Source organism: Candidozyma auris, chromosome 1, assembly GCF_003013715.1.
Source record: "Candidozyma auris chromosome 1, complete sequence".
Lineage (NCBI taxonomy): Eukaryota > Fungi > Ascomycota > Pichiomycetes > Serinales > Metschnikowiaceae > Candidozyma > Candidozyma auris.
In genome coordinates, this window is record NC_072812.1 from 1,274,057 (window position 1) to 1,291,869 (window position 17,813).

General features: G+C 43.9%; 10 protein-coding genes across 10 annotated transcripts; 6 read left to right on the top strand and 4 right to left on the bottom strand. All coding sequences in view use genetic code 12, as the record gives it.

Moving 5' to 3' along the window:
* Positions 1 to 48: 48 nt before the first annotated feature.
* CJI96_0000583 (uncharacterized protein) lies at positions 49 to 1,623 on the bottom strand (the record flags this gene model as incomplete). Its single annotated transcript, XM_029034808.2, has 1 exon — positions 49 to 1,623. One exon carries the CDS (start codon positions 1,621 to 1,623, stop codon positions 49 to 51), a length of 1,575 nt encoding a protein of 524 aa, XP_028890050.2.
* A 468-nt stretch (positions 1,624 to 2,091) lies between these two features.
* On the top strand, positions 2,092 to 3,375 carry URA1 (dihydroorotate dehydrogenase; the record flags this gene model as incomplete). The annotated part of the gene is made up of 1 exon (XM_029034809.2): positions 2,092 to 3,375. One exon carries the CDS (start codon positions 2,092 to 2,094, stop codon positions 3,373 to 3,375), a length of 1,284 nt encoding a protein of 427 aa, XP_028890051.1.
* A 199-nt stretch (positions 3,376 to 3,574) lies between these two features.
* On the top strand, positions 3,575 to 4,429 carry DAM1 (Dam1p; the record flags this gene model as incomplete). The annotated part of the gene is made up of 1 exon (XM_029034810.2): positions 3,575 to 4,429. The coding sequence occupies one exon, from the start codon at positions 3,575 to 3,577 to the stop codon at positions 4,427 to 4,429; it is 855 nt and encodes a 284-aa protein (XP_028890052.2).
* A 286-nt stretch (positions 4,430 to 4,715) lies between these two features.
* Positions 4,716 to 5,621, top strand: CJI96_0000586 (GET complex subunit GET2; the record flags this gene model as incomplete). Its single annotated transcript, XM_029034811.1, has 1 exon — positions 4,716 to 5,621. The coding sequence occupies one exon, from the start codon at positions 4,716 to 4,718 to the stop codon at positions 5,619 to 5,621; it is 906 nt and encodes a 301-aa protein (XP_028890053.1).
* Positions 5,622 to 5,641: 20 nt separating this feature from the next.
* SHY1 (Shy1p) lies at positions 5,642 to 6,727 on the bottom strand (the record flags this gene model as incomplete). The annotated part of the gene is made up of 1 exon (XM_029034812.2): positions 5,642 to 6,727. The coding sequence occupies one exon, from the start codon at positions 6,725 to 6,727 to the stop codon at positions 5,642 to 5,644; it is 1,086 nt and encodes a 361-aa protein (XP_028890054.1).
* Positions 6,728 to 7,537: 810 nt separating this feature from the next.
* SIK1 (snoRNP complex protein NOP56) lies at positions 7,538 to 9,052 on the top strand (the record flags this gene model as incomplete). The annotated part of the gene is made up of 1 exon (XM_029034813.2): positions 7,538 to 9,052. The coding sequence occupies one exon, from the start codon at positions 7,538 to 7,540 to the stop codon at positions 9,050 to 9,052; it is 1,515 nt and encodes a 504-aa protein (XP_028890055.2).
* A 220-nt stretch (positions 9,053 to 9,272) lies between these two features.
* On the bottom strand, positions 9,273 to 9,986 carry CJI96_0000589 (uncharacterized protein; the record flags this gene model as incomplete). The annotated part of the gene is made up of 1 exon (XM_029034814.2): positions 9,273 to 9,986. The coding sequence occupies one exon, from the start codon at positions 9,984 to 9,986 to the stop codon at positions 9,273 to 9,275; it is 714 nt and encodes a 237-aa protein (XP_028890056.2).
* A 186-nt stretch (positions 9,987 to 10,172) lies between these two features.
* Positions 10,173 to 12,617, bottom strand: UGA3 (Uga3p; the record flags this gene model as incomplete). The annotated part of the gene is made up of 1 exon (XM_029034815.2): positions 10,173 to 12,617. The coding sequence occupies one exon, from the start codon at positions 12,615 to 12,617 to the stop codon at positions 10,173 to 10,175; it is 2,445 nt and encodes an 814-aa protein (XP_028890057.2).
* A 757-nt stretch (positions 12,618 to 13,374) lies between these two features.
* Positions 13,375 to 14,076, top strand: UBC4 (E2 ubiquitin-conjugating protein; the record flags this gene model as incomplete). The annotated part of the gene is made up of 2 exons (XM_029034816.2): positions 13,375 to 13,418; positions 13,677 to 14,076. The coding sequence occupies 2 exons, from the start codon at positions 13,375 to 13,377 to the stop codon at positions 14,074 to 14,076; spliced, it is 444 nt and encodes a 147-aa protein (XP_028890058.1).
* A 382-nt stretch (positions 14,077 to 14,458) lies between these two features.
* On the top strand, positions 14,459 to 17,704 carry SPT7 (SAGA histone acetyltransferase complex subunit SPT7; the record flags this gene model as incomplete). Its single annotated transcript, XM_029034817.2, has 1 exon — positions 14,459 to 17,704. One exon carries the CDS (start codon positions 14,459 to 14,461, stop codon positions 17,702 to 17,704), a length of 3,246 nt encoding a protein of 1,081 aa, XP_028890059.2.
* Between the last annotated feature and the right edge of the window lie 109 nt (positions 17,705 to 17,813).

Below are 17,813 nucleotides of genomic sequence, written 5' to 3' on the forward strand. Positions count from 1 at the left end.
TCTACTATACAAAAATGTAAGCCCTAATGTATACATTAAGGGCCTAAACTATGCAAATCTACCGAGAGCTGGTCCAAGCTCGTCCTTTTTGTCGGGTACTCCCAACTCTTTGAGTCTCAATTTCTCTCTTCTTTCTTCCTCGAGCGCCAAATTTCTCTCAGCCCTCATTTTTCTAGCATCCATAACATTATTCTTGTTCTTCTCCAAGTACTTCTTTAACTTAGACTTCTCTCTCGGAAGGTCTGGTCTGATTTCGAATTCCTTGCTTTCCCTTTCTTTGGCCTCTTCAGCCTCAACTTTCTCCAAATCTCTCTTGTTCAATCTCACGTCACGAGCTTTCTCGTCCACCAAACCAATGTAGTTAGGATCCAATGCAATTGTGTCGGGAGCCAACTTGTTAAGTAAAGCTTTGACTTCACCCTCCTGTCTCTGCTTGGCGGATTCATATGGATTGACCTCCATAGCGTCGAAGTTAGCTTCACCAGCGCCTGGAATTATCAAGGATGAAATACCTTTCTTATGACCTACTCCTAGAAGATCCTCGAAGGGTACAAATTTAGCACTCTCGATCTTTGATCCAGGTAAGAGATGAGTCATATAGGGTTCATCCTGATGACCCTTGTGAAGATCCTTCCACACAGTAATGTGCGGTCCCCAGCCCACGGAAAGGAGACCATTATCGGAATAATCTAATGATGTAGCAGGGGTAGGAGTACGGTACACGTCTAGCTCTTTAAAATTTCTAAGGTCCCAGAGTTTCACAACCTTGTCCGACCCAGCGACCGCCATATACTTACCTTCCCTGTCTATCGCTAAGTCACGAACAGGTCCTCTAGTAGCTTGTATCTTTGCTACGGGCTCATTGGCAGAGGGCGTCCACAAGGTTACAACACCGTTGGCATGCCCCAAATGCATGACTGCATTCCATGGGTTTTGCTTCATTGCCTGCGTTGGTCCCATCCTTGTTCTGAGCTCTTTTACCATTGTACCAGTGGTGACATCATGATATTTCAAATATCCGGAATGACCAGCACCCACAAGTAAGAGATGGTAAGGTAGGAAATCCAACATTGTGTGTTCCACATGCTGTTTTAGTCTATGGAGCTCCAAACCTGTTCTGTCGTAGATAAAAGTGTACTTCTTTTGCGCAACTGCAAAGTATTGATCGTTGTGAAAATACTTCACTGCGTTCACCGTCTCATTCAAAAAGAGCTCACAATCTAGCTTACCTAGACGCCAATCCATGGCGGCCACATGGCCCTTTCGGCCTCCAATCAATAACTTACGACCATTTCTCGAGTAGGAAAGGGTGTAGGGGCCAAACTCGGGTAGGTTAAGGTCAAACTTCTTGTTGGCCGTGCTAACGTCCACGACATTGGCAATATCGTCCTGTTTGAACTTCATCGTTCTTTCCATTGGTCCATCTGCTTCCAAATATCCTGCTTCTTCTTGAAGCAACATATCTGTTGCAGCAGCAGAGCTGACGAACTCCTTGTACTGGTCGTCAACTTTTTTCATGCCCTTGTAATTTCTTCTCTTATTTGCCCTAGGTAACTTTTTTGAGAATTTTCCCTGATCTCTTTCATACTTCGTAGGGACCACACGGTCTCGGGTTGGTGCCATGATCTATATTGCAAGGAAGAGATGTACTCGAAATTTGCGATGAGATGCGCACCCTCTCTATGCGGGTGAAGGCTGCAAACGACACTACGTGAATGGAAATTACGCCACATTTGCAAATGAACCTAAGATACTTAAACATACGAAAGTTTGGATGTTCAATTTTCCAAGTAAGCCTCAAATTGCTATTTTTCGGCGGGTTTTATATTTTCGAACCAAGGTGAAGAGCATCAACAAATTCGAGTTCTCACATTCGCAGGTGCCTCTAGTAACGAACTTTCAAACTTTTTTGGCAAGCGATATTTGGCAAAGTTGGCTACTTTCTATCCTCCATCAAGAATTCTGGTTTAATCAACATTTTAATTCTTTAACTCCCAAAATGCGTTTTTCGAGGTTCCCTTGTCACCTGATCTCCACTGAAATTTCTCGACCATTTATCGGCGCAGGAATATCTAATTCTCAACCTTCACGATGCGGAGATTTTTCATTCGGTCCTTCGCCAGAGCTACACCCAAAAAAGGTGCTCGTACAATCAAGAGCAGCATTGTGCCATTTCCCGTAACCGTTACGGTTGGCGCAATTGGTGCTTCTATTGTGGCATATTACATGCTAGATGCCAAAGCGGGTATCCACGAGTATGTGTTCTGTCCGTTAATCAGAGCGTTCACAGACGCAGAAAATGGCCACAAACTAGGCATAAAGCTCATGAGTCTTGGCATTTCTCCCAAGTTGAGAAGAGAGTCCGAAGAAAGGGAGAGGGAGTTTGATGCACTTTTGGGCGTTGACGTTTTTGGCACGCATTTGAAATCCCCCATTGGTCTTGCCGCTGGTTTGGACAAGGAAGGTATAGCTATTGACTCTCTTTTCGATACCGGCTTCTCATATGTGGAAATTGGTTCTGTAACGCCAGAACCTCAGCCTGGTAACCCCCAACCACGTTTCTTCAGATTGCCTAGAGACGACGCCGTGATCAATAGGTATGGATTCAACTCGCTGGGCCATTTGAGTGTTTTGCTCAATTTGAAAGCAAGATTCCAGGAGTGGATGAGCCACGAGAACAATGCGAAGAGACCAGGCAGACTCTTGGCTGTGAATTTGGGTAAGAACAAAAACGGTGATGAAGTACAAGATTACGTGACTGGTGTGCGCAGATTTGCCCATTACGCTGATGTTTTGGTTGTTAATGTCTCATCTCCCAATACACCTGGCTTGAGGGATCTTCAAAGTGAACTGAAACTCACGGATCTCTTGAAGGCGGTTGTCAAGGAAAGAAATGCACAAGGAAAAAATTCTTGCGGCAAGCAACCTCCGGTGCTCGTCAAAGTTGCACCTGACTTAACAGAGCCCGAAATTGAGTCGATTGCCAATTCGGCAAAACAGTCTAAAGTCGATGGAATCATCATTTCTAACACTACTATTCAAAGACCAAGCAATCTTTTGACTACTGACATCAGCCTTATTAATCAGGCCGGTGGCTTATCAGGTAAACCATTGAAGCCCTTGTCTCTTCAGGCATTGAGAACACTCAGAAAACATACGAAGGATAGTAATTTGGTGTTGGTGGGTTGTGGCGGAATTTCATCTGGAAAGGACGCTCTCGAGTTTGGTAAGGCTGGAGCCTCATTTATCGAGTTATATACTGCTTTCGCCTACAAAGGTCCGGGTTTGCCAGCCAAAATTAGAGATGAGTTAACAGCTTTGTTGAGGAAGGAAGGCAAAACCTGGCAACAAATCATTGGCGAGGACGATAAATAAAATCATATAGATTGTCTGCAATAAAGACATAGAAAATTTAAAGATTGGCCCGAAGATAAACGCGCTCGCATAAAAAAAACCTTGTTTAGATTGCACGTGACCACTCACGAAATCGCAAAGCTTCCCATAAACAAAGTGTTTGTGTATACCTTCAAGTCTGTCATTTCAAAGGTTCAAAAATTTTGAACCATCCAGCAATATGTCATCCAGACCGAACACGCCTGGAAACCGCCGGCGGGACTCCTCCAGAAAATCACATAGGTCTTCCGGCTTGCATCTCGTACTTCCGCCTTCACCCAATGTTCATTACCCCATCACTGAAGAATCCACCCCTTTAGAATCTGATCGTAATATAGAAAGACTAGAAAACTTGTCTGAGTCGGCTGCTCAGCTCTCCCACAATATGACTGAGCTATCTAAAATTCACAATGCTGTGAACACGCAGTTCAATGAGCCGTTTGCAAGTTTCCTCTATGGCTTGTTTCTCACGATGTTCTGCAACAGTTTCCCAGGATGCCCAACATATGAGCAATTCGAAAGCATACTCAAAGCACGCAATAATGAGCAGAAAATTGAGGAATTGAATGGCCGTATAAGCAAGGCTAAGGAGGAAAACGCCAGGCTCCAACAGTTAATAGCACAAGCGGGACCTCAACGAGTGACATCCGCGTCTATTGGAGACGTCACCAGAACAACTCCATACTCAAGAGCCAGACTCCAGAGACCCAATGTCCGGACCGGCTTGTATCCTACACCTACCAGAAAGAAAGTCACTGTGGCTCAGGATGACACCTCAACTTCTGAGTCCTTTGCCGACACATCAGCGACTAAGACAAGTTCATCTTCCAAAATTCCACAACCTTCTGTGCAAACAAGAACCGGTCCTAATCTTAATCAGCCACCGCGTTATATGCGGGGATTATTTGACAAGACGCCCACTAATAACATCGCTCGAGGCAATCAGAGAGTATCAAAAAAGGCGTCATCTCGTTCTGAAAAAGGAAGGTTCACGCATACCAGCCGAAGTACGAAACATCGACCACCATTTCGTTAACGAATTTTATGATACATGGGTTTTCTTGACGAGCCTCTGCATAAGTTCATACTTGACCTGTTCCACAGATTTCTGCTGCTGACTGGCAATTATTAATAGATAGTCTTTATTTTCCATCAGATTGACGATCTTTTGCCTCCTAAGCTGCTCTTCGTAGCTCATATTTTCTGACATTTTCATCCAGAGAAGTAATTATATCTCCTTCCCTGCTCTTGAGTTTTTGGTTTTCGCACTTCAGACGACAGCATTTAATATCGCTGAACTCACAGTGCTCAGCATCAGCTCCATGAGTGAATTATCAGCGGAAGAAAAAAGAAGGATCTTGCGTGAAAGAAGACAGGCCAAAATGGCCAAGGGAAACGCCACTAACAGGCTTAATGAGATTCTTTCCCAGGGTGCTTCGGTCAAGACCAACGCTAAGTCAGTGCTCGACGAAGATGTCAAGCCAACCACCCCTCAACCAGAACTCAAGAGTTCTGGAACACCTTTGCATGATGACCCTGAAGTTCCAGACATTTCTACGCTTCTTCAGTCAAATGCTGCGGACTCAACAAATGATAGTGCGCCCGATATGGATGAAATGTTCAAAAAGATATTCAGCGGAGCTCTTGGGCAGAATCCTCAGGCCGCTGAGGGTGATGCCCAGGGTGAAAATCAAAACCCTTTCATCTCTCAAATAATGCAAATGATGTCCGAGGGCACTGGCGAAGAAGCTGACTCAGCAAAGACAGATGCCCAATCTTCCTTCAATGCTCAAATGGTTCAGTACCGTGCTTACCAAGAGAGAAAAATCAAGGTGCATCTTTTGATTATACGCTACATCATTCACATTGCCAATTTTTTGTTTCATTACACAACCGTTCCCCTGTTCCAGTCGTCGCCTCATTTATACATTCGTGGGCTAAATGCTGACGTACGACTGCAGGCATTCTTCACCTACTTTCTTGCATTTGAAATTGTCTTCATCTCAGCATACTTTGGAATTTTGGCCAGCAAAGGACTCCTAGGTGCAAATACCAAAAAACACTTCATCTCGAAGGCCTTGAATTTCGGCTCGCTTGTATTACCTTCCATCACTCGGTACCGTCATTTGATCGAGTCGATACTTGTCTACTCCGAGGGAGTGGGAATATTTGCCGGTGATGTAGCATTGATAGTGGTGCTATTCGGCGTTGTCAGCTTATACGGTTAAGACTATGTACAATTAATGAACTAGAAATGTTTTTTCATCTCCTTCCTCTTGGCCTCAATCACCTTCTCGGCACTTCCTGAACTCTTCCTCTTGTAAAGAGAATAGATTAGAAGTGCTGTGCTCGCTAGAGATATACCAAACCAGGTGATTAAGTATTGCATATGATTATTGGTGAAGTTCACTTTTGGAATAGCAGCCAACGGAACTCCTTGATTGACAAACTCAAATTCTTGGTATTGGAGTGTTGTATCAGTGTCTGATTCTGGAAGATGCTCTGAGTTAGGGTTCTTCGGGCCAGCAAGGAAAAGTCGCTTCCATGAGCTCTTCTTTTCAGTAGCCTCTTGAGGTCCGTGCCAGTCATTTTTGTCTTTCAAAGAGTACATCATTTGTGCATAAATTGGCAAACTTCCTGTTTCCTTCGCCATGGCTTCAACGTCAGGGACGTGGAATAATCTGGTACCAGGCTCGTGCTCATATTGCATGAATGACTTCTTTGGCATGGTTCTGAACATTGCTTCGATTTCAATCTCACCCTGAGGAAGGGACAAATGTGACAAGTAGCCCTTGTTTCTGGTTTCCGGAATAACTTTCTCTTTTGCAATCCACCCACGCTCGATAAGAATAGGCTTTCCGCCATCGGCACGAATAAAGGGAGTTATTAACAAGTATCCGAGCTCACCGTTTCGGATACGAGGTCCCAAGAATAGTTCCTGCGAGTAATCGAACTTTCCCTTGATCTTGAATCTGCGGTATTCGTATTCTGGGATGACCGATGGGTCCAATTCAGCAGGCAAATTCTCGAGTGGAGGCTCCGCTAGCAAGTGTTCACAACGAGCAATGAGATCAACCTTCCACTTAAGACGCTTTACTTGCCAGCATCCCAACCAAAAGGTGATCACAGGCATGGCGATCATGAGACCCAATATGAATCTGCGGAAACCTTTTTGCTTCTCCTGGTTCTCTGCTCTAGCTAGATTGCTCACTGAGGATTTAATAGGCTTCCAGTCAATAGTTGGCGTTTTCACTGTTCTTTTAAAAAGTATGTGCCTAGATGGCCTCAAGCCAAGGCCTGTTTGGCTAAGCCTAAGGCCCAATCTGGGGAACATGATGGTCACTTCTTGATATTGAGTCGCTGAGCGCGAAACCATGTGTTATACATTCTTATCAGTGCAACTATACAAGTGGTGCTTACAGCATAGAGGCCCTTTAGATGTTATAAAAATGTTAAAGCAAAAAACAGCATAGTATTAGATTGCAGAGTTTTGACCTTTGAATCTTTAGGTTTTTTTTTTTTTCTTTGTTTTCTTCCTCGTCCATCATAGTATATTGGATAATAATGTCTTTGCAATTTGCGAAGGTAATGAGCAAATAGCTGCAAAAGTCAAGACAATGCGGATGACTTAATTGAAATAATTGCAACATCTCAATTTGAAGTCCAAATTCAAAGTTTTACAACAAGAGAAGGAAGCTTAAGCAAGGATTTATTTTTTATTTTTATTTGTAGAGCTCTTTTTTTTTATTTGTAGAGCTCTTGAATGTCATTTCTCGACACCATTATTCTAAACGAAATTTCACTTGTTTGTCTATTTGAGGTCTCTCCAGTTCTACTTTCTTCTCACCTTAAATGTCGTTGACAATGAGCCCTCCTTATTATTGGATCTCGAAAGAAGATGACATCATTTCAATTAGCAAATTTATTTCTCACACCATAAAATTAATCAACTATCTCACGAAAGGTTATTTTGTGGGTATCTCTGGGGGTCTCACCAGGCTGGTCGTGTAAGACCCCATCGACCTTCCTGCACCTGAGGGGGATGCCCTAGGTAAGATTTTTTCTCAGTGAGGACATCCCATCGGTGAAAATCGAATACCTATAAAGCACTCGCTCCAGCTGAAATATAGGAAAACCTTCGAAAATGGCTGGCATCGACTTTCTTCTTTTCGAAGAAGCTGCGGGTTACGCTATTTTCAAAGTCTTGATCCAGCAAGATGACATTGCCAACAGGCAGAAGGAGGTTCAGGAGGCAGCGAACGACTTGGGCAAATTCTCCAAGATGGTAGAGCTCATCTCTTTCGCTCCATTCAAGGGCGCTGCTCAGGCCTTGGAAAACGCAAACGATATCTCTGAGGGGTTGGTGTCCGACTACTTGAAATCAGTTTTGGAGTTGAACTTGCCAAAACCCAAGAAGGGTAAAATCTCTTTGGGTGTCTCTGACAAAAACTTGGGTCCTTCCATCAAGGAGGCTTTCCCTTATATCGACTGTTTGTCCAATGAGATTGTTCAGGACTTCTTGAGAGGAATTCGTGTTCATGGCTACAAAATTTTGAAGGAATTGCAAGATGGTGATATTGAGAGAGCTCAATTGGGTTTGGGCCATGCTTTCTCCAGGGCCAAGGTGAAGTTCTCAGTGCAAAAGAATGACAATCATATTATCCAGGCTATTGCTCTTTTAGATCAATTAGATAAGGATATCAATACCTTCTCCATGAGAGTGAAGGAATGGTACGGCTGGCACTTTCCTGAGTTGGCTAAGATTGTACCAGACAATTATACATATGCCAAGCTCGCCTTGTTCATGAAAGATAAGGCCTCCTTGACCGACGAGTCCCTTCATGACGTTGCGGCCTTGGTAAATGACGACTCCGGCATTGCCCAAAGAATCATCGACAATGCCAGAATCTCTATGGGTCAGGACATCTCCGAACTAGATATGCTCAACGTTTCTACTTTTGCGGAAAGAGTAGTTTCCATCTCCGAATACCGAGCCAGATTATACGAATACTTGACTTCAAAGATGCATACCGTCGCTCCTAACTTGTCCACATTAATCGGTGAGGTGGTTGGTGCTCGTTTGATCTCTCACGCTGGTTCTTTAACTAACCTTTCCAAGCAAGCTGCTTCGACTGTTCAGATATTGGGCGCTGAGAAGGCGCTTTTCAGAGCTTTGAAGACTAAGGGTAACACGCCCAAGTACGGTTTGATTTACCACTCTTCCTTCATCGGTAAGGCTGCTGCCAAGAATAAGGGTAGAATCTCTAGATACTTGGCCAACAAGTGTTCGATTGCCTCCAGAATCGACAACTACTCCGATGAGCCATCTACAGCTTTCGGTCAGGTCTTGAAGAGACAAGTCGAGGAGAGATTGAAGTTCTACGAGACTGGTGCTGCTCCTATGAAGAACGCCGACGCCATCAAGGAGGCTCTTGCATTGGGCATTGACTTGGGCGGTGACATGGATGTTGATATCGCCTCCGATGATGAGGCCGCTAAGAAATCTAGCAAAGCCGAGAAGAAGGAAAAGAAGGAGAAGAAGGAAAAGAAGGAAAAGAAAGAAAAGAAGGACAAAAAGGAGAAGAAAGATAAGAAGCGTAAAGCTGAAGATGATGAGGATTCTTCCAAAAAGAAGAAGAAGAAGAAGTCTAAAGACTAACCACGTATTGGCATTCACTCTTCATTTCAGACATATTAACGCACATCTCGAAACACTACGACATTTCTGGACTACCACCTTATCTTTGTAAACATTATTCACATCTGTATAGAAGTAATTGCAAAAATCTACCGACATGACCCACATCTCTCTTATTGGATATTAACTCTGCTGAAGTGCAACAGAGCTTCAAAGAAACGGATTTGGCATAAGTAACATTTCACTCAGCTTCAGCTTCAACTTCTGTTGACGCTTGAGCAATGATATCCTTGGTAGTCTCTGCTTTTGATTTGCTTCGCGCCAATGCAATAATTTTGTACGTTCTTTTAAGCTCACTGGACTGTTCACCAACATCACCAAGCTCTGGGTTCCACTTATTCAAAGATTTGACCAACAACACATTGATTGGTGATACAATAGGGTCAGCGACTGAAGGCACAATCGCTTTGCCATTTTCGTCGTGTAGGTATGCTTGCGTCGTAACGCACAACCTATAGACTTTCTCAATCGTAGGCTCGTAGACGCCCTTTAGGGCAACAAGATGAAGCATCTCGATCGTTCCCAGAATGGAATGGGTCAAATCTTGTATCTTCGGCGAGTTACGGTAGGTCAAAATCGAATCGAGTTTGTTTAATTCTTTGTCAGCTATCAAGTCGGCTCTTCTTGTGGTGGACTGTACGATTTTGAAGTCTCCAATGTACTGAATGGCTGGATTTGCGGTGTCGGCCACATATTTGACATACTTACAATTGGCAAACCAGTCATGAGCCGCCTTTACTGGCTTATACGTTAACAAGTGCTCGTAGGTTCTTTGATTATCATCGGAGATGGTAGCGTAGGTTGTGGTGGCCATAGAAAGCTCAGAAGCTTCGGTTGTACATGGCTTTTCTGTGGCGGAAAACTGGTGATCAGAATCCAAGTTTTCTGGAGTCATTTTCGTTTGCACAAATTCGGAGCTTGGAAAATTTTTCATTATTCTAGCAAGTGTTATTAGGACTAGCGTAGGGGTACAAGAACTGTTCAAGTGTGCTAGGCATTACATAGTGCGAAAATGGGTGCAAATTATTGCATATCGGGTATGATTATCTAGGGGAAGGCTGCGAAAGGCAGCTTTGGAAAGTCAGGCAAAGTTAATCTCCCAACCCAACTGCTTCAATATCGCGAGCCAATCAACAACTTTGTCACCATCTGGGTTCTGTTCCCAGACTTTCTCCATGACGTACTTGATTCTGACCACATTCCATGGCCCATACGTCTCCATCATCTGGTTAAGAATGTCCCGCATGCGCTCTCTGTCGAACTCTGCCACTGAATGTATGCCAGCAATGAAGAGAGGGAAAACCAAAGAAGCTTGCATTGGTGTTTCAACAAGGACCCTTACACATTTCATTAGGTCATTCATAAGAATTTGAGACTCGATTGTGGAAGGATTGAGCTTTAGAATTGCCTGTCGGAGGAACAATTTGCAGCTGAGCTGGTATGCCTCGAAGCACATGAGCTGCAACTCCAAGTCAGCATCGTTTAGGTTCTCCAAATCATCAGGATCAGGCTTCGCGGTGTCGATCTTATACTCGATCTTTTTTGCCCGTGCAGTTATAGAGTAAAGGATTGACCCGACTTTACCATGATCACTTACTTCCAGAGCAGTCTCATCCCTTATTCTTACCGACTCTGGGGAGCACGATGCTTCGGTATCGAAATTTTCTGGTGACACCTTTGGAGACTGGCGTCGATAGTACGCTTCAAGCTCATTCTTGCAGTCCAATGACAATGAGCTAATTTCGGCGATGTATCTATAGAGGATCTTCGATACACCAAGCAACGGGTTCAAATTGCCTTTAGAAACTCCTTGTGGGTCTTTGAAAATCTTTTGGTAGGTCTCGAGGGGAAAATACGTGCCACGTTCATTGACGGAACTTGCTAGTACGTCATGGTACGCAAAGTTGGTTATAAGCCAGTGCTCTTCCTTGTTATTATCAAATTTGGTGATACCTCCATTATCTTTAAGAAGCTTCCAGCCCCAGTTGAGGTACACTGACCAGTATTTCACGTCACCGCGGCAAATCTCAGCACCACACAAAATAAGGATTATGGCTAGCTTATTCAATATAGAACGACGATCCTCATGGAAAGCGGGAAGTGAGCCACTGAAATCTATATCTTGGGTGAGTAATTTAACGGCAGATTCCGCATACATGGATGCCTCAGCAGTCCACTGTCCACCTAAGTGAAAGCCAGCCCACGCAAGAATACCACACAAGACTCCTTTATCTCTTTGAGCCAACGGCAAAAAAACTTTTTGGTAAGAGTTAGACTCATTTTGGCTAAGAGGCGCAATCGAAACCTTTTTCGAGAGGGTGTTCACGTAGTAATCATATAAGTAGCGTCCAGAAGCGTCAAGCTCTGGAAGAACCGGCGGAGGGACTTTTGGTGGTGGTATGAATGCAGCATTGAATGCAGATGCCAACTGGCTGAGTTGCGATGATGATGAGACAGGTATATGATTTACCTGATCCAAGAACCCGGGAATATTGAAATTAAGAGAATGCTTGACAAGGGACTCGTCGTTGTTATTGTTCGTTTGCAGCTCCGAAACTTGTTGTGGTGATTGAGCAGCACTCAAACTACCCAGAAATGCAGAATACTCTTTGAGGAAATTAAAAAACTCTGACGGATTAGCGGATGCATCGGTATCTTCAAGGCCATCAATGTCCATGGGAGCTGGAGAGAAAGGACGAGGCGAGCCACCTCTTGTCATAGAGAAGGCATCAAAGCCGTTAGTGAAAGACCTGCTTCTCACTATCGAATCATGATGAATGTCACCCAAAGAAATGTAGTTCACATCGTCATTAGGGTGGCTTATGGTCGGATTTAGCTGCACTGGATAAGCTTCACGTAACGCTTGTGCATATGGCAGTGAGATATGTGAATCAGACAAAGGCACAGATTCCGTATCAGGTTTGGGCTTTTTTTGAGCTTGCTGCACCCCAGGTTCAGTATCATCTAGATGACGTTGAACGTCAGGCTTGCTCAAATCCTGACGCTTTCGAGGGTTCTCATAAGGCTTTTCATGAGGTAGCTGGATCTCAGGCTTGCTCATTTCTTGAGGTGCCTGGCTTACGGGACGTGGGTTTGCCTTATTCGGGGCTTCTGTAGTCGACTTGATCAGTGAGGAAGATGCTTGCGAGCTCTTTGGGTGAGGCCTTCGGATCCTAACCTTGTTATAGCTCTCTTGCTCCTTCACTTTCATCCTAAGACGTCGTATCTCCTCCACCTTCATCGAATCATAATCTATCCACACGCATTCCTTACTGAACCGTTGACAGTCCCGACACACGGGCTTAGTGCCTTCACATTTCTTCTTTCTCACTTTGCAAGTTAAGCAGCCATGTTTGGACTTGCTTCTGGAGCTCAGGACCTTAGTGATGGACTGAGTCTTATTTTCCGTGGGAGATTTTGACGAGGAAGGAGGGCTGTTGAGCTCCGTCTTTACTGTAAACGCTGATGCTTGCGAGACTTTGCCATTCAGCATACCAGCTCGCTTGGAATCGAACTTGGAGAACATTGCTACCTAAAATTGCCAGGTTCGGCACCCTTTTCAACCAAAGATCGACCTCTCTCCGAGAGATAATGCCCGGATACGGTGCAGGACATCGTCTTGGTAATGGGCACATTGTGGGGTAAGCTCAACACTCTAGGCTAGAAAAACCCGTACTTTGCAAACTTAGTTGTCTGCAAGCGGGAAGCGAACTCTTCAGCAAGTGTGCTCTACATTGGCTTTATTTAGAGTGTCTGATGAAGGTGGCTTATTGTTTCAACTCTTGAAACGCAATAATAGAAGCCACATACACGAGGACTTTAGCGAGCGTCCACTTTGGCGAGTTATTGTCATTTTCATGCGTTATAATTCATTGTACATCCCTTTCCTCACAAGCGTTGGTAGTCACTTTCATCTCGAGCGGAAGTGATTTGACTATCAGCCTGCACTCGTTACGACTACTGCGTGCGAATCCCTCGTCCACAGTAATCTAGCAGAATCAGTTGTGCTATGTCAATACCATCAAGCTCGTTTTGCTAGTGAGATGGTATCACTTTAATAATGATATAATTCATGGAGGATGTCTGGGATTTGTTTTGTGGATGCCTTATGACAGCACCTGTCATGTGACATGGAACCCTCTGGAATCCACCGATTTGCCTGCATGTACCGCTGGCCACCGAAGCGTAGTACCGCAATCAGTTTTTTTCCTCCTCATTGGAAACCTCTTTTTTGTATTTTACATCTTTTATAAGTTTATTTACATTCATCCAATAAGTTTATCATGTCCTTGAAACGTATCAACAAAGAGTTGCTTGACTTGGGAAGGTATGTTAGATAAGTTCGACATCTCGACGTCCTTTTTGCCGATGACATGTTTATTTTTACGTCGTGGACACACCCACCTCAGCGGTTAACAAGAGCCGTTGGGTCTGAAGAATACAATTTACCGGTGCCAGACTATTTGAAAATCCGGCTAATTATAATGGATCGTCACCGATTCGTGCTCGTGTGACCAGAGTTTAAACGTCACAAGATCATGCTGTCACCGGGATCCTACCTAACATTGATATACTAACGCTTCAGAGACCCACCATCATCCTGTTCTGCTGGTCCAGTTGGTGATGACTTGTACCACTGGCAAGCGTCGATCATGGGTCCTCCAGACTCGCCATACGCTGGAGGGGTGTTTTTCCTCTCGATCCACTTCCCAACCGACTACCCATTCAAGCCACCAAAAATCAACTTCACCACGAAGATTTACCACCCCAACATTAACGGTACGGGTTCCATTTGTCTAGATATCTTGAAGGACCAGTGGTCTCCTGCTCTCACCATCTCTAAGGTGCTCTTGTCCATCTGCTCCTTGTTGACCGATGCCAACCCAGACGATCCTTTGGTTCCTGAAATTGCTCACGTTTACAAGTCAGACAGACCTAAGTATGAGGCCACTGCTAGAGAGTGGACTAAAAAGTACGCTGTTTAGGTGAGCCAGTCTTGATAACTTCTTGATGAGCGGTGATACATAGATATAAGTATAATTGCATAACCACTACCGTTTTGAGAAGCAACAATCTTCTTGTTAAAGATTTAAACTAGATTTACAGCCAGCCATTTATTTAAACAGAATTGTCTTAGGATTTCGTCCATATGGTACTGCATATAGCCCACGGCTCATGGTCAACAAGTGAATAAGTGAACTTTAACTACATTTTGCACCCATAGTTGATCAATTGTCAATAGTCATTATTCTAGGGTGTCGTCGTCTGAATTAAATAAAGAGTGTGATTGAATAGTGACTGTTTCTTTTTTTTTCTGTTTGCATTTTTCTGGTATCATTAAAGTTTGAGCATATTCGATCAAGAGAAATGATGGGGCTGCTAGACTGCTTCCTGCAAAGCAGTTCACATGGAATATTTCTTCTATCTAAGAAGCTTTTCGAAAGGGGCTTCTTTGAGAAACATCTCAGTAACTACCAATACGTTATCGTCTCGCATATACTACAACAAGATAGCTACGAGCTATGGAAAGAGTTTCTAGAAGGACGTTGCTCCTTGAGCATATCATATCCGGAGTCTTCGAGCCAGGAGAGTGACGAGGCAATAGAAGATGGAGTGAGACCTATGGTTAATCTCGCCTTTCATTTGCGATACATACTTTGGGAGAAGGCCATAGACTACTATTATGAGTCTGATCTCGAGGGTACAGACCACTCGTTGAAGAGTGAAAAAGATGAAAGTGGTACGACGTTTGATCTCATTCAGGGCCTTGAAGTGGACGGCCAGCCTTCTTCAAAAGAAAAGGTAGATGACAATCCCTCTGTACCACGAGAGCCAGTCAGAGAAGAGGATGATGACTATGATGATGACGAGGATGATAACAGCGCTGACCGAAAGATGCTGAGCAATGATAACGACAATCAGAGTAATGCTCGTGAAGTGCCCGATTTGGTTGAGGGCTATGTCAAGGTAGAGATCCCCGCGTCCGCCTTCCACACCAAGATGGCTTCACAGAATGCAACGGAGGCAAATGAGTTAGAAGAATCTTCGGCTGAAAATGCGGAATTTACAGCTAATACGATGAGTGCTAGCTTAGAAGACCAAGAAGCTCTTTTCAAGGAGTTTAACAAGGTATATCACAATTTCGAGTATGACAAGGAGACACTCATCAAGCGCAGGAAGCTTGAGAGATCTGATTTGCAAATTGAATCGCAGAAGCCAAATGGAGAGGAGTCAACTTCCCAAATTCCAATAAATCTTGGTGCTGCTTCACATTCTCTACAACACCTTTTAAATGTTATTCAAGATCGCAGAGATGATGTCGAGCTCACGGATCAAGACCTCAAAAAGCTCTTCATGGACGTGCGAAAGAACAGGGGAAAATGGGCGAATGATGAGCGCATTGGCCAAGAAGAGCTTTATGAAGCTTGCGAGAAAGTCCTTCAAGATCTTCGCGGGTACACGGAACATTCGACGCCATTTTTAAACAAGGTCTCGAAGAGGGAGGCTCCAAACTATGGATTGATAATCAAAAAACCAATGGATCTCAACACTGTCATGAAGAAACTCAAAAGTTTATCCTACAACTCTAAACAAGAATTTGTTGATGACTTGATGCTCATATGGAACAATTGTTTGACATACAACGCCGACCCTAAACATTATCTACGTGCTCATGCAATAGCCATGCAAAAACGCACGCAAAAACTTGTGCCTTCGATTCCCGATATCACAATTAGAAACAGGTCTGAGGTTGAAAAAGAGGAAGATCTTGACTCTGAGGCAAAGGCTTCTACACCTGCCCTTAAAGGCGGCAAGAAAGCATCCAAGAAAGGGCGCAAGAGAAAGAGAGAAGAGATAATAAAATCGGAAGAAGTCGAGGGAGTCAGTGATGTGCAACTGTCCGAAGCACCATCAAAACTGGAAACTCCAGCTCCGCAACCACAACCTACGCCTGTCGTAGAGAACGGAAGTGCCATCGTTGAGGAAAATCCAGCAGAAGAGGAAGAGGAAGAAGCAGCAGAAGAGGCTGATACGGATATACGAGAGAACGAGAACGAGGACGAGCAAGATCCAGAGCTACAAGCTTGGAGAACTCTCACTGCAAAGTCTCGTGCCCACTACTGTGCTTCTCGTGCAGCACTTTTCGATGGCGACAGCAAACTAAAACTGGATGCGGAAGCCATTTTACGAGACCCTGGCAAGATGAAAAACTTCTTTCAATTCTTGAACTATAAGGAAGTCGTCTCAAGATCTAATCAGCTTCTTGATAACGATGAACCGTATCTCCTTGAATATGATGTCGCTGGCGGAATACCAGGTATAAAAAATGCTGGTATTGATGACATCGAGCAGGAAAAAACAGAGAACGTAATGGTTGAGGAGTTACTCAAGGCAGGCGAAGCTGATAAGCTTAAATCAGGTCTCGTGCTTCCTACGGATTCGGGTCTCAATGCCCTCTACAGAAAGAATATCACAGAGATCCAAGAGATTCGAAAAATTTGCTTCAAGATATCTTTGATCCGTCAAATGCAGACGCAACAGTACATGCATCGTACTCAAATGCGCCAACCTGAAATTGAGTATCTCAAAGAAGTTGATGTGGACCCCGTCTCAAAACTACCGAATCACGACCTCTTCAATCATGAAGTACAATACGCTGCTTTTCGTAAAAGCATTGCTAAAATTGCCATGCACACCGGGTTTGAAAGTACCGAACCGCTTGCAATCAACACACTTGCCCAGATTGGCGAGCGTTACATGCTGAATTTGGCGAAATCGATGAAATTGCATTGCGAGTCATCATCTCGGAAGCAACTCAGCAATAGCACCATCATACTCCTTAGCTTGTTGGAGAACGGTGTTGAGAAACCTGACGATCTTTATACGTTTGTTGTCGAGAAGGCGAAGAAGCAGGAGGCAAAACTCAAGGATTTGAGACAGAAATTGTCTAATTTCGTAAAGGAATTGCTTCGGCCTAGTTTGCAAGGTCTCAATGAAAATAATTTCGAGAACAACAGCGAGCAGTTCATGACAGGAGATTTTGCTAACGAGATAGGTGATGATTTCCTTGGTCTCAAAGAGTTGGGTCTTGATAAAGAATTCAACTTGATGAGCTCGTCCGTTCCACTTTACTTGCTACACTCACGTCTACAAAGCTCGTTGGCAAGTACGGATCCAGTGAACAAGACCTCCAAATACGAAGACTTGAAGGAATGGGTTCAACCGAAATTGACGCAGGACGATGTTCCCAAGCAAATTGGGATATTACAGACATTTTACACTCAGTTGTTGCAAAAATCAGAACAGTTTATCATCAAGCAGCAAAAGCGTAAGGGAGAAAGTATAGAACTTCCTCCTCCCACAAAGTTGTATCTTATCGAGGATGAGGAATTGCCTCAAAAGCAAAGAAATATTCGTCCACGTCTTCCTCCAACAGGAAAGATCTCGTCTGTTAAAAAGAAGCTACTTTCACAGGCTTTTCTTTTATCTGATAAGAGCTCAGAGGAAGGTGATAAGGATGCTAACGGGGAAAACGGGGCAAGTGTTGGTGTCGAAGGACCCAACATGGAAAATGAGAATTCGTTCGCTTTGGATATCAAGGGAGAAAATTAATATAGCTTTAATAATATAAGGTATAATGCGCCCTCAAGACCAATGAATTGTGTGTTCACAACATGGTTAAAGTATGCAAATTAGTTGCGCGCTCGTGTCAGTGGCGTTT